The sequence below is a fragment of the Salvelinus namaycush genome, chromosome 36 (assembly GCF_016432855.1).
Source record: "Salvelinus namaycush isolate Seneca chromosome 36, SaNama_1.0, whole genome shotgun sequence".
Classification (NCBI taxonomy): Eukaryota; Metazoa; Chordata; class Actinopteri; order Salmoniformes; family Salmonidae; genus Salvelinus; species Salvelinus namaycush.
Window position 1 is genome coordinate 15217738 of NC_052342.1, and position 13461 is coordinate 15231198.

Here is a 13461-nt window from a genome sequence, read left to right on the forward strand (position 1 = left end):
TAAATGACCAGCATGGTCAAATAATAATAATCACAGTAGGTGCAGCAAGTCAGCACCTCAGGAGTAAATGTCAGTTGGCTTTTCATAGCCGATCATTAAGAGTATCTCTACCGCTCCTGCGGTCTCTAGAGAGTTTAAAACAGCACGTCTGGGAAAGGTAGCACGTCCGGTGAACAGGTCAGGGTTCCATAACCGCAGGCAGAACAGTTGAAACTGGAGCAGCAGCATTGCCAGGTGGACTGGGGACAGCAAGTAGTCATCATGCCAGGTAGTCCTGATGCATAGGGCTCAGGTCCTCCGAGAGAGAGAAAGAAAGAGAGAAGGAGAGAATTAGAGAGAGCATACTTAAATTCACACAGGACACTGGATAAGACAGGAGAAGTACTCCAGATATAACAAACTGACCCTAGCCCCCCGACACATTAACTACTGCAGCATAAATACTGGAGGCTTCGACAGGAGGGGCCAGGAGACACTGTGGCCCCATCCGATGATACCCCCGGTATATTTTGCTTTGTGATGCAATTCCCTCTTCCAATACTCATAATACTGATAAGAATTCTCAACCTAGGTCCCGATTCATGGCAGACATTAATCTACTTCCTGGATTTCAATACGAACATAACCAAATACATTGGTAAATATACTCAAGCAAGGCATCTAAAAATTGCCAGGGGTACTGACAAATGGCCAGGAAAGTGTTATAAAGTGCCCAGAAGTGTTATGGGTGAACTTCCCCTTTAATTAAAGTTACTACAGTAATTGTTAGTCACAGTAATACTGGTAATAATTTTAATAAAGAGAGTTTAATAAAATAAAAATCTAATGGTTTTTCAATTATCCAGTTTTACTATCTGATCCCAGAGTATACCGTCTCTTCCTCCATGTTGCTTCTCTGTCTTCTAGACCTGTTCTTCTTGTTTCTCAGGTTCAGAGCTACATAATGGAGACTGTCTGCATCTTGGGCCTGTGAAGAACAATTATAAAATGGAGGGAGAATATTATTATATGCTATTTGTAACATTTTATGGTAATACAACATTAGGAATTCTGCTTACCCCTGGATCTGAAGAAGAGACTGCTGGTTCTCTTGTCTGAGAGACGGGTCCTGAAAAGGAAGACAGAAAAGATAAAGATACAACTCCTTCTTCCATTACAGATACATCTGGTGATATGAAAGAAGAGCAACTTCTATGAAGGACTTTAACTGCTACATAAATCATTCATTTATTTGGTATGGACTTCACTTACCTCTACACTGCAGACACTTTCTCTTGCTCGTCTTGTACATAATGCATCCAAGGACAGTGATCAGGATAAACGACAGACCCAATGCTGCGCTTAGGCAGTACACCAAGAGAATAGGTTCTGCGCCATTGTCTGTGAAAATAAATATTGTGCTAGAAGCATAGTAACTATATGGATGATTGCATGATTTCTCATGTGATCTAAATAACTAGTACTGTATGCAGTTTTACACTGTAGATTATTCAATAGATATAAACAAAAATGTAAGACGTATCACCTACCCTTGATGTCCAGTTTCGTCCCATTTCCAAACAGCATCTCCCCACATGAGGCCACAGCACAGTAGTAAGTCCCAGCATCAGAGAGGCTGAGGTTCCTCTTGGGGAGGTTGTAGACACAGCTCTGTGTAGGAGACCCAGCCTCAGGGCTCTTCTCACACTGATCACTCCTGTCTCCATGCGTGTAAATGATTCCTGGATGGGATTCTCCCGAGCCATGTCTGAACCAATAGACACTGTGTTCTCCTGCACAGGTATCAGTGTGTATTGTACAGTTCAGAGTCACAGAGTCTCCTGGCTGGACTGACCCAGAAATAGATTGCTGGAGCACAGTTGTGTTTATGGACCATGAACCTGATAAGAAAGATTATGTCAGAAAATCTGTTTCCAATGTTTGAACTTAACATTTGTTGAATACGTTCAGTGATATCTGATTATGTAAATACCTGATATAAAATGTTAGTAGATGTTAAGTCCCCTATATAGGGGACATTGATTGGTTGTGGACCGGTTCAGACTGACATTTTGGTGTACAAAGCTTTCTGTGAACGTCCTAGGGTCCAGTGCTTTATAGTGCCAGATGGCCCAGTCTGCCTGCTACCACTCTGTCAGCGGAGCTGACTTCTAGTTTGAGGTTTCCCACCCACATTTGCATAGGTAAATGACGTGTCACTTTTTCTGGCCTATCCAGACAAAGAATCGATTTGCTCTCCCTCTGAGTGATGGAGCTGCTATACGAAAGGGGACAATCTGAGTAGGGTCTATCTGTGGACCGCAGACTAGGCCCACCAAGTAGTGTCACGTGAGAGTTGGGTTCAACAGGGTCTGATCCAGCAGATACTGTATGTGTACTAGTTAGCTAGTGTTCATGTAGTGACGTTAAACTTGTAGTGACGTAATGCTAGTAGGAGCGGCATGTACTGAAAATGTTAATGGCATCATACTGTTGAAGGTCCCCTCAATGGCAGTGAGCGAGGAATGTAGTGGGTGCAGTGTGTAGTTTCTGCAGTCCGCAGGTAGATATTATTGGACAGTCTAGCAATTTCAGCAATCGTGCTTTAATCTCACTGTGATATTCTCAGCTGGATTTAGAGCTCTCAACATGAAAAAATACGAAATAATTGAATGAGATTGAAAAACGGCCACTTTCTCTTGGTTACAGAAGACGAAATCAGTTTGTGAGTAAAGCTGAAGTTGTAACGAGTCTGCAGCAATTTGATTGGTGCCTCTTCGTCGCTCAGAGGAGGCTTGGCAGAAAATGTTCTCACGTGAAATGTGGCCAAATTTGTACTGTCACTAAATATGATCATATTTATAGTATTTTGCAATTATAAGAAAGGTGAAATCTTAAAGTAAGTTGTTTATAATTTGATTGTTACTATATTTAGAAAGCATTTCAGAAATTCCAAGCCCTTTTCCCCTAGTTTTGTTGAATAGGAAAAAATATATTTTTATACATTCATAATATTTGTAATATGTACTTGAGCTTGTGTTCTCAAAAGTGAGTACACCTCAGCAATGTGTAACTATTTTTACCAGAAAGGTAAGGTCTAATGCTTTCTAGAACTTCTTAAGCATTAATAGTTATTGTTTATGGCCATAACATGCACAATAATTACTTTTGGGTATGTTTCTTTAGGCGGACATCTACATTTTGCATTATCATTCAAGAGGTTAATGCAACTTTTCTTTATAAATTCAGATTTTTTACCTTTTACAATGACAATGGTTCCTTCTCCAAATTCCATGATGTTGTTATAAGCACTCCCACAGTAGTATGTTGCTGAATCCGAGAGTTCGATGTCGGAGATCCTTAGGTGATTCACTCCTTTGCCACATCGCAGTGAGAAACGAGGATTATCCTTAAATTTCTGGTGAAACGTAGCATCACTGTCATTCTTATAGAAGGTTGAGAAGAGCTGAAGTTTTTCTCCTAATGTTTGCTTGTACCAGGAGAAAATTACTGCCATGTCGCCTTCATAGAAGCAACGCAAAATCACTGTGTCTCCAACGTTGGCAGAGATGAGATCATTCTCCTGACGTATGGATGAGGACTTAATCCCAGCTACCATATGAACTAGAGAACATAAAAGTATATTGTCTGCTATATAATATAGGTAACCCCAAATACAACTTTGGATTGTCAAACTGTTCTAAAGCATTAAATGCAATGCCTCATGCCTCTAAATCAAGAGTGGACATCACATAAGCAGTGAAATATAAAATATTGACTTACCCCTCTCTACGATAAGTGGAAATATCAGACACAGTGCGATCATTTTTGAATTTGTCATACTCTTTACTAACTGTGTCTTGAGTGGCAAGAGTCTACCCGTGTAGACATCACTTCAACAATGGGGTTATTGGTGATTGGTTGAACTCTACGCATCATTTTTGTTGACGCCTCATTCAGGGTGCGCTCATGTACTTCTCATGTATCTTGTTCAGCTCAGTCTCACAGAGTTTCCTGGCAGGACTGCCTCAGAATATCTGTTTTATAGGTAGATTCTGATCCTTATAAATGTATTTCAAATTGATCACTAATCATTAAAGTTCGACATCCCTTCTTCTTCATAACTGCAGCTTCTTTGGTCTAAGAGACTCATACTTGTGTGTGACTATCTTGGGCACACACATGCTATGCAACTTTCATCCACTAGGGCTTCAATTACCACACAGCCACTTCACATCACCAAAAACATATAGAGAAAACACAGCAAACACAATACAGTAGTCTTCTTTTAGTGATCTCTCATTCAGGATTTACACTCAGTAGAACAGATGGATAGAATACCCTCCCATGATATTGTTATTGAGTAGGTCCATGGTTCTAGTGTCCTAACATCACACTTAAAATCAGGGTTTGATATTTGACTAAGAAGTACTGATCTCTAGGTCAGTTGACCTACTAAAAACCTAATTGTGTTTTTTTCACCGATTTCAGTTGACTTGGTATAGATAAGCTGCCTCATCAAAAGAGTTGGTTTACTGTTGGTTACAAAAATTGTCAACTTGAAGAGCAAGTCTAGTATAGACTAAGTTCAGTATGAGAGAGGTAACAGCTCTTAGACATCTGGCTAAAAACCACAGAAAGAGAGAAACAGAGAGAGAGGAAGAAAGAAAGAGTAGAGTGCCCTGTGTGTGCAAAAGGTCAGGAGGCACTAACAAAGCAGGAACACATCTTCATGTGTTCATAGGTTGCTGTGTATGTCAGGGGATTTTAGTGGCATGAGAAAAGAAAAAAAAAACGTTAAACACCATTAACCCAGTTCAATGTACCATCGATATGTTTAGGCTACGACATGATCCTCAAATTTTCCCTATACCCGTCATGAGGTTGCTACAACCTAGCCCATGAATGAAAGTTTACAACATAGGGACACGCAGGTCGAGAGAAAAAATTGAGACAGTGACACATGGACAGACAGTGACACATTCAATACAGCCTTGCACACTCTAGCCTGCATCTAGCTGATATAGTTGTGTCCAACAGTTGCAGGGAGTCCAACAGTTGCAAACACAAGTTTCTATTGGAAAAATGCAGGTATGTTGTCATAATTCTTGTGTAAGTCTATGGAAGGGGGTGAGAACTATGAGCCTCCTAGGTTTTGTATTGAAGTCAGTGTACCCAGAGGAGAACGGAAGCTAGCTGTCCTCCGGCTACACTATGGTGCTACAATACCTTACAGAGTGCTGTTGAGGCTACTGTAGACCTTCATTTCAAAACAGTGTGTTTTAATCAACTATTTGGTGACGTGAATATATTTAGTATAGTTTTATCTAAAAAAGGATGACTTTTTAAATGTTTAACTTTTTTAAAACTGAAATTCACTGAGGAGGATAGTCTTCCCCTTCCTCATCTGAGGAGCCTCCACTGGTGGGTAGGGGTCTGAGCTGTAGCCTGGATACACTTTCTACTCTACACTCTGTTAACTAACGATTACAGTTCAAGAATTTATAAAACCTATGATCTTGTAAGTGATAAGATACTGTGTTCCTCTACATGTCAGTAGAGCTGTATTTCTAATAGTGATGGACGTGAACAACGAAGAACGAGACCAACTGACTGACACCACATAGACATCCTGCTGAAAACCACAGAGTGTGTAGTAGGCCAGCAGGCCTGTCCAAAGCGTAGATATGGCTTCGTCTTGAGCTCACAGCAGACCAAAGTGTTCAGATACCTGTGAACAGGTCACTGAGTGCATGATGTGATGGTGGGTTTAGCATGGTAACAGTAGGTTGTCTCTGCAGAAACCCTCTGGACAAACATTCATACAGGCATACAGTATGTAAATCAAAACAAATGTTATTTGTCACATGCACCGAATACAGTTGTGAACCTTACCGTGAAATGCTTACTTACAAGCCCTTAACCAACAATGCAGTTCAAGAAATAGAGTTAATAAAATATTGACTAAATAAACTAAAGTTAAAAAAAAAATCTAATCAATCACAAGGTAACACAAGAAATGTACATAACAATAACGAGGCTATATACAGGGGGTACCGGTACCATGACAATGTGCGGGGGTACAGGTTAATCAACGTCATTTGCAAAGTGACTATGCATAGATAATAAACAGCGAGTTCAATGGTGGGGGGGTTCAATGTAAATAGTCCGGGTGGCCATTTCAGTAGTTTAGTTGTTCAGCAGTCTTATGGCATGGGGGTAGAAGCTGTTAACCTTTTCATACGTACTAACAAACCAACAAACGGGTGTGATCATTCTACAGTGGTCTCAGCAGCGTACGCTTAAACCAGTGTGATTAGAACGATTATTTAGAACGTCCAGTTTCGATTGACGCAACAATCAGCATTTGAGCTGGCCACACTGTTTTTTCACAGAAACATTTTGCGCAAACACAGTCCTTACAAAGTTATGTCCAGAATGTGAGCAGTTTATTTTGGATGTAATGTTCAGACATTCACAGAAGTAGCTACAGCGTAACACAATCATCCAAACCGGAAAATGTAGGCTACATTTGTCCTAGTGCTAACAGAGGAAAGATTGACATAACACAAGTGGTCATATTTTTATAGCTCTCGGCTGACAGAAACTACATTATGAATTAGCTAATAGCAATTACTATTAATAATTAGGTGCAGAACGATGATGATATATATGATATATCATCATAAATTGGGTTGAAAGTAGCCTAGTGGTTAGAGCGTTGGGCTAGTAACCGAAAGGTTGCAAGTTCAAATCCCCAAGCTGACAAGGTACAAATCTGTCGTTCTGCCCCTGAACAAGGCAGTTAACCCACTGTTCCTAGGCCGTCATTGAAAATAAGAATTTGTTCTTAACTGACTTGCCTAGTTAAATAAAAAGTAATATTTTGGGTGAGCTCACCATTGAGCTACATAATTGAGTACAACACTTACCAGAAATCAAATGTAATCTGAGATGGGTAGTTTGTGCGCGCCACCATGTTTTTTTTTTTCCGCATCAACCAAAGATAATAAGAGGAGACAAGATGAGTTTTGTATGTTTATAGTATGCATGTTGAAGGGGGTGTGTCGTCTACAATCATTCACTTCCCTTCATTCACTTCCGGAAGTTTACCCGAAAGATGAGTGAAAAATTCCTTCACCTCATTATAACATCTTTGGTCTGGTTACGTGACACCCAGAATGCATTGTATAATGTCAACAAACATAGCGCCACACATAGCTGGCAAATAGCTTTGCATTAGTCAGATAGCCAGTACAACCTAAAAAAGTATTTTACACACATCATAGGTGTCCATTACAATCTATGCAATAATCAGAATGCATTATTTGTCACTAGTACTTTACAAAACTGTAAATACATTATGCTACATACATACACTACCATTCAAAACATTTGGGGTCACTTAGAAATGTCCTTGTTTTTGAAAGAATGGCAACTTTTTTGTCCATTAAAATATCATCAAATTGATCAGAAATACAGTGTAATGTTAATGTTGTACTGTAAGTAATTTAATGTATGTACCCCTAATTGCACCGAATCTGTTTATCCTACAGCTATTGTAAGCGGTAATCATTAACCTATAAACCAGTTACACTGTTAGCACTGAGGCGGTGTGCAATAGTAGGAAGACCACTTTATGCAGTTCACCCTGCACTATCAGCGCCAATGTAAATAACATGAGTAAGTCTACCTCTGATAAGCTTCCCAGTAAAGCATCAAAAAGATTCAAGCAAGACAGAAAACTGCTAAAAAATAACCCATATTAACATATGTAGCCTATGAAACAAGGTCCACACGGTGGTTATAACATCCACCGAAAAGACAGAAATGCCAACGGAGGCAGTGTTGCGGTCTATATTCAGCACCACATTCCTGTAAAGCTTAGAGACGATCTAATGTTAAATACTGTTGAAGTAGTATGGCTACATGTTCATCTACCTCACCTAAAACCCTTTCTTGTGGGAAGCTGCTATAGACCACCAAGTGCTAACAGTCAGTATCTGGATAATATTTGTGAAATGCTTGATAATGTATGTGATATCAACAGAGAAGTATATTTTCTGGGTGATTTAAATATTGACAGGCTATCATCAAGCTGACCACTCAGGAAAAAAATTCAAACTGTAGCTAATGCCTGCAATCTGGATCAGGTTGTCAGTCAACCTACCAGGGTAGTTACAAAAAGCACAGGAATTAAATCATCAACATGTATTGATCACATTTTTACTAATGCTGCAGATATTTGCTTTAAAAGCAGTATCCAAATCCATAGGATGTAGTGATCACAATATAATAGCCATATCTAGGAAAACCAAAGTTCCAAAGGCTGGGCCTAATATAGTGTTTAAGAGGTCATACAATAAGTTTTGTAGTGATTCATATGTTGATGATGTAAAGAATATTTGCTGATCTGTGATGTGTAATGAGGAGCAACCAGACGCTGCACTTGATGCATTTATGAAACTACTTATTCCAGTTACTAATAAGCATGCACCCATTAAGAAAATGACTGTAAAAACTGTTAAATCCCCTTGGATTGATGAGGAATTGAACAATTGTATGGTTGAGAGGGATGAGGCAAAAGGTGTGGCAATTAAGTCTGGCAGCCCAACTGATTGGCAAACGTTCTGCAAATTAAGAAATCATGTGACTAAACTAAATAAAAATAAACTACACTATGAAACAAAGATAAATTATATAAAGAATGATAGTACAAAGCTTTGGGGCAATTTAAATGACATTTTGGGAAAAAAGCCAACTCGGCTCCTTCATTCATTCAATCAGATGGCTCATTCATCACAAAGCCCACTGATATTGCAAACTACTTTAATGACTTTTTCATTGGCAAGATAAGCAAACTTAGGGATGACATGCCAGCATCAAACGCTGACACTAAACATCCAAGTATATCGGACCAAATAATGAAAGACAAGAATTGTACTTTTGAATTCCGTAAAGTCAGTGTGGAAGAGGTGAAAAAAGTATTGTTGTCTATCAACAATGACAAGCCACCGGGGTCTGACAATCTGGATGGAAAATGACTGAGGATAATAGCAGACGATATTGCCAGTCCTATTTGCCACATCTTCAATTTAAGCCAACTAGAGAGCGTGTGCCCTCAGGCCTGGAGGGAAGCTAAAGTCATTCCGCTACCCAAGAATAGTAAAGCCCCCTTTACTGGCTCAAATAGCCGACCAATCAGCCTGTTACCAACCCTTAGTAAACTTCTGGAAAAAATGGTGTTTGACCAGATACAATGCTATTTCACAGTAAACAAATTGACAAAATAATTTCAGCATGCTTATAGGGAAGGACACTCAACAAGCGCAGCACTTACACAAATGACTGATGATTGGTTGAGAGATATTGATGATAAAATGATTGTGGGGGCTGTCTTGTTAGACTTCAGTGCATCTTTTGACATTATCGATCACAGTCTGCTGCTGGAAAAACGAATGTGTTATGGCTTTACACCATCTGCTATAATATGGATAAAGAGTTAATTGTCTAACAGAACAAAGATGGTGTTCTTTAATAATGGAAGACTCGCAAATATAATCCAGTTAGAATCAGAAATTTGATGGTAGCTGTTTAGGCCCCTTGCTTTTTTCAATTTTTACTAATGACATGCCACTGACTTTGAGTAAAGCCAGAGTGTCTATGTATGCGGATGACTCAACACGTCAGCTACTACAGCGACTGAAATGACTGCAACATTCAACAAAGCGCTACAGTTAGTTTCAGAGTGGGTGGCAAGGAATAAGTTAGCCCTAAATATGTCTAAAACTAAAAGCATTGTATATAGAAAAAAACATTCACTAAACCCTAAACCTCAACTAAATCTTGTAATAAATAATGTGGAAATTGAGTAAGTTGAGATGACTAAACTGCTTGGAGTAACCCTAAACTGTCATGGTCAAAACATATTGATGCAGTAGTAGCTAAGACAGGGAGAAATCTGTCTATAATAATAATATTCTTAACAACATTATCAACAAGGCAGGTCCTACAGGCCCTAGTTTTGTCGCACTTTGACTACTGTTCTGTCGTGTGGTTAGGTGCCATAAAAAAGGAATTAAGAAAATTGCAATTGGCTCAGAACAGGGCAGCACGGCTGGCGCTTGGATGTACACAGAGAGCTAATATTAATAATATGCATGTCAATCTCTCCTGGCTGAAAGTGGAGGAGAGATTGACTTCATCACTACTTTTATTTATGAAAGGTATTGACATGTTGAATGCACCGAGCTGTCTGTCTAAACTACTGGCACACAGCTCGGACACCCATGCATACCCCAGAAGACATGCCACTAGAGGTGTCTTCACAGTCCCCAAGTCCAGAACAGACTATGGGAGGCACACAGTACTACATAGAGCCATGACTACATGGAACTCTATTCCACATCAAGTAACTGACGCAAGCAGTAAAACTAGATATAAAAAAACAGATAAAAACACCTTATGGAAAAGCAGGGACTGTGAGGCAACACATACATTGGCATAGACACATGCATAGACACACACACACACACACACACACACACACACACACACACACACACACACACACACACACACACACACACACACACACACACACACACACACACACACACACACACACACACACACACACACACACACACACACACACACACACACTAACATACGCCCTATACATACACATGGATTTAGTACTGTAGATATGTGGTAGTGGTGTAGAAGAGCCCTGAGGGCACACAGTGTGTTGTGAAATCTGTGAATGTATTGTAATGTTGCTTTGGCAGCAGCAAATGGGGATCCATAATAAGTACAAATACAAATACTAAACAGTATCTCCCCACATGAGCCCACAGCACAGTAGTAAGTCCCAGCATCAGAGAGGCTGAGTCTCCTCTTGGGGAGGTTGTAGACACAGCTCTGTGTAGGAGACCCAGCCTCAGGGCTCTTCTCACACTGATCACTACTGTCTCTATTGTGGTAAATGATTCCTGGATGGGATTCTCCTGAGCCATGTCCGAACCAATAGACACTGTGTTCTCCTGCACAGGTCTCAGTGTGTATTGTACAGTTCAGAGTCACAGAGTCTCCTGGCTGGACTGACTCAGACACAGGCTGTTGACGCACAGACATGATTCTGCACTCTGAACCTGACAAGACGGCCAATAAACACATTGCATCTCTAGAATATTACTGTAGCAAGTGTTCTCCCATAAAAATGTGTTAAATGAATATCTTAATTATCTGACTAATAAGAGAATACTTCATATTTACACTGTATATATGTCAATTCCGATTTACACAAACTAAACAAAATCGGTCTCTTTACCTTTTACAATGAGAACGGCTCCTTCTCCAAACTCCACCTTATTGCTATAATAGCTCCCACAGTAGTAAGTACCTGAATCAGAGAGATGCATGTTGAGATCATTAGGTGATTCTTGTTTTGGCCATTTTCCACTGAGAAGTGAAGGTTATCCTTAAACTCTTGGTAGGCTGTTTTGTTCCTGTCAAACGTATACACAGTTGAGAATAGCTGTACCAGGAGAAATGTATGTCCATGTCGCCTGCATAAAAGCAACGGAAAGTCTTCAACGTTCGCTGACATGAGACTACTATCCTGATGTATGGATGGCGACTCAGCTAGCACATGAATTAGAGAACATGTAAATATATTAGCTGGTACATACCTCAAATACAACTTTGGATTGTCAAAGTGTCTGTAGAACAATAATGGGATACCTTATGTCTCCAAATCATCACATAAGCAGAGAAATATAAAATATTGACTTAACCATCTCTACAAGAAGTGGAAATATCAGACACAGTGCGATCATCTTTAAAGTTGTCAGCTCTTCACAACTTGGGTCTTGAGTGGAAAGAGTCCACCCATATAGACAACACTTCAACAATGGAGTTACATATGATTGGTCGAACTGGACCACATCATTTTTGTTGACGCCTCATTCAGGCACGATTGTGGTCTTTACGTGTATCTTTTACAGTTCAGAGTCACAGAATTGTTCTACAGGTAGAATCTCATCGTTTTGAATTGTATAAAATCAGCACACATGTTTTAAGCAGGGTTTCCCTCAATCTTTATCTCTGCAGCTACTGTTGTCTAAGAGACTCATAATTGAGGCTTTTTTGGAACATACATGCTATGACACTGTCATCCACTAGGGCTTCTATCACCACACAGTCACTTCACCTCACCAAAAACATAAATAGGGAAAACATAGCAAACACAATTGTAACGTCTGCTTCCAACTCACACTCTCATACACCTGATCCCAATCACCTGAATTCTGAGAACCTGTTCACACACCTGTATGTCATTATCACACTATTTAGTTCAGTTCTTTGCACCCCATCTTTGTGAGGTATTGTTTGTTTTTGACACACTTCTCTTCGAAGCTCTATTTTTCCCATCATTTACTCATCCCGTGTATGATAGTTTTTGCCTGCCTCACTAACGACGCCTTTTGCCTATTCCCTGCCTGTACCTTAGCCTATCGGATTTCCTGTTATTCACCTATTGCCTGATCTCCCGGGCGACGTTTCTAGCCTGTTCCCTGCCTGTACTGTTGCTTTTTGGACCCCCTGTGTATGACCTGCTTCCTGCCCCTGGACCCAGCTACCTGCCTCTTCCCGTGGTCCTTTACATTAAAACCTCCCTGGTACAAGTGGGACGGTAGCGTCCCAATTTCAACAGCCAGTGAAATTGCAGGGCGCCAAATTCAAAACAACAGAAATCCCATAATTAAAATTCCTCAAACATACAAGTATTATACACCATTTTAAAGATAAACCTTGTAAATCCAACCACAGTGTCCGAATTCAAAAAGGCTTTACGGCGAAAGCACACTTTGCGATTATGTTAGGTCTGCACCTAGCCACAGAAACCCATACAGCCATTTTCCAGCCAAGGAGAGTGTCACAAAAGTCAGAAATAGCATTAAAATTAATCACTTACCTTTGATGATCTTCATCTGGTGGCACTCCCAGGTCTCCATGTTAGACAATAAATGTTTGTTTTGTTCGATAATGTCCCTCTTTATGACCAAATACCTCCTTTTTGTTCGCACGTTTTGTCCAGTAATCCAGTAATAAAAGGCGCATGCACTAATTCCATACAAAAAGACAAGAAAAAGTACAATAAAAGTTAGTAGAAACATGCCAAACAATGTTTAAAATCAGTTCTCTGGTTGTTTTTGTCATAAATAACCAATAATATTTCAACCGGACAAAAGCTTCGTCAATAGAAAAGGAGAAACAAGAAAGGCGTGTTCCCGATCAGGGCGCATGGCTGATGAATGGAAATTTCCACTGGCCACTGATTGAAAGTGCTGTATCTCCCTCATTTTTCAGAGTAAAAGCCTGAAACAATGCCTAAAGACTGGCCACATGTAGAGGAAGACACGAAGCTTGTGAACTGGGTCCTAAGTCTTTGTATGGTGGATAGGCTTACAATGGAAA

General features: G+C 39.9%; 1 protein-coding gene across 1 annotated transcript; it reads right to left on the reverse strand.

The window, feature by feature from the left end:
• Positions 1–832: 832 nt before the first annotated feature.
• LOC120030563 lies at positions 833–3820 on the reverse strand. The gene is made up of 6 exons (XM_038975979.1): positions 3763–3820; positions 3238–3603; positions 1530–1880; positions 1252–1380; positions 1059–1108; positions 833–967 (listed from the first exon to the last, which is right to left on the reverse strand). Exons 1-6 carry the CDS (start codon positions 3818–3820, stop codon positions 851–853), a joined length of 1071 nt encoding a protein of 356 aa, XP_038831907.1. The 3' UTR covers positions 833–850.
• Between the last annotated feature and the right edge of the window lie 9641 nt (positions 3821–13461).

Excerpts from the sequence above, each read along its gene's own strand:
- LOC120030563 (XM_038975979.1), bottom strand. The coding sequence starts at position 3,820 with ATGACAAATTCAAAAATGATCGCACTGTGTCTGATATTTCCACTTATC. Across the intron at positions 1,381-1,529 it reads GACGAAACTGGACATCAAGG|ACAATGGCGCAGAACCTATT; the intron begins GTAGGTGATACG and ends TTATTTTCACAG. Across the intron at positions 968-1,058 it reads TCTCTTCTTCAGATCCAGGG|GCCCAAGATGCAGACAGTCT; the intron begins GTAAGCAGAATT and ends TGTTCTTCACAG.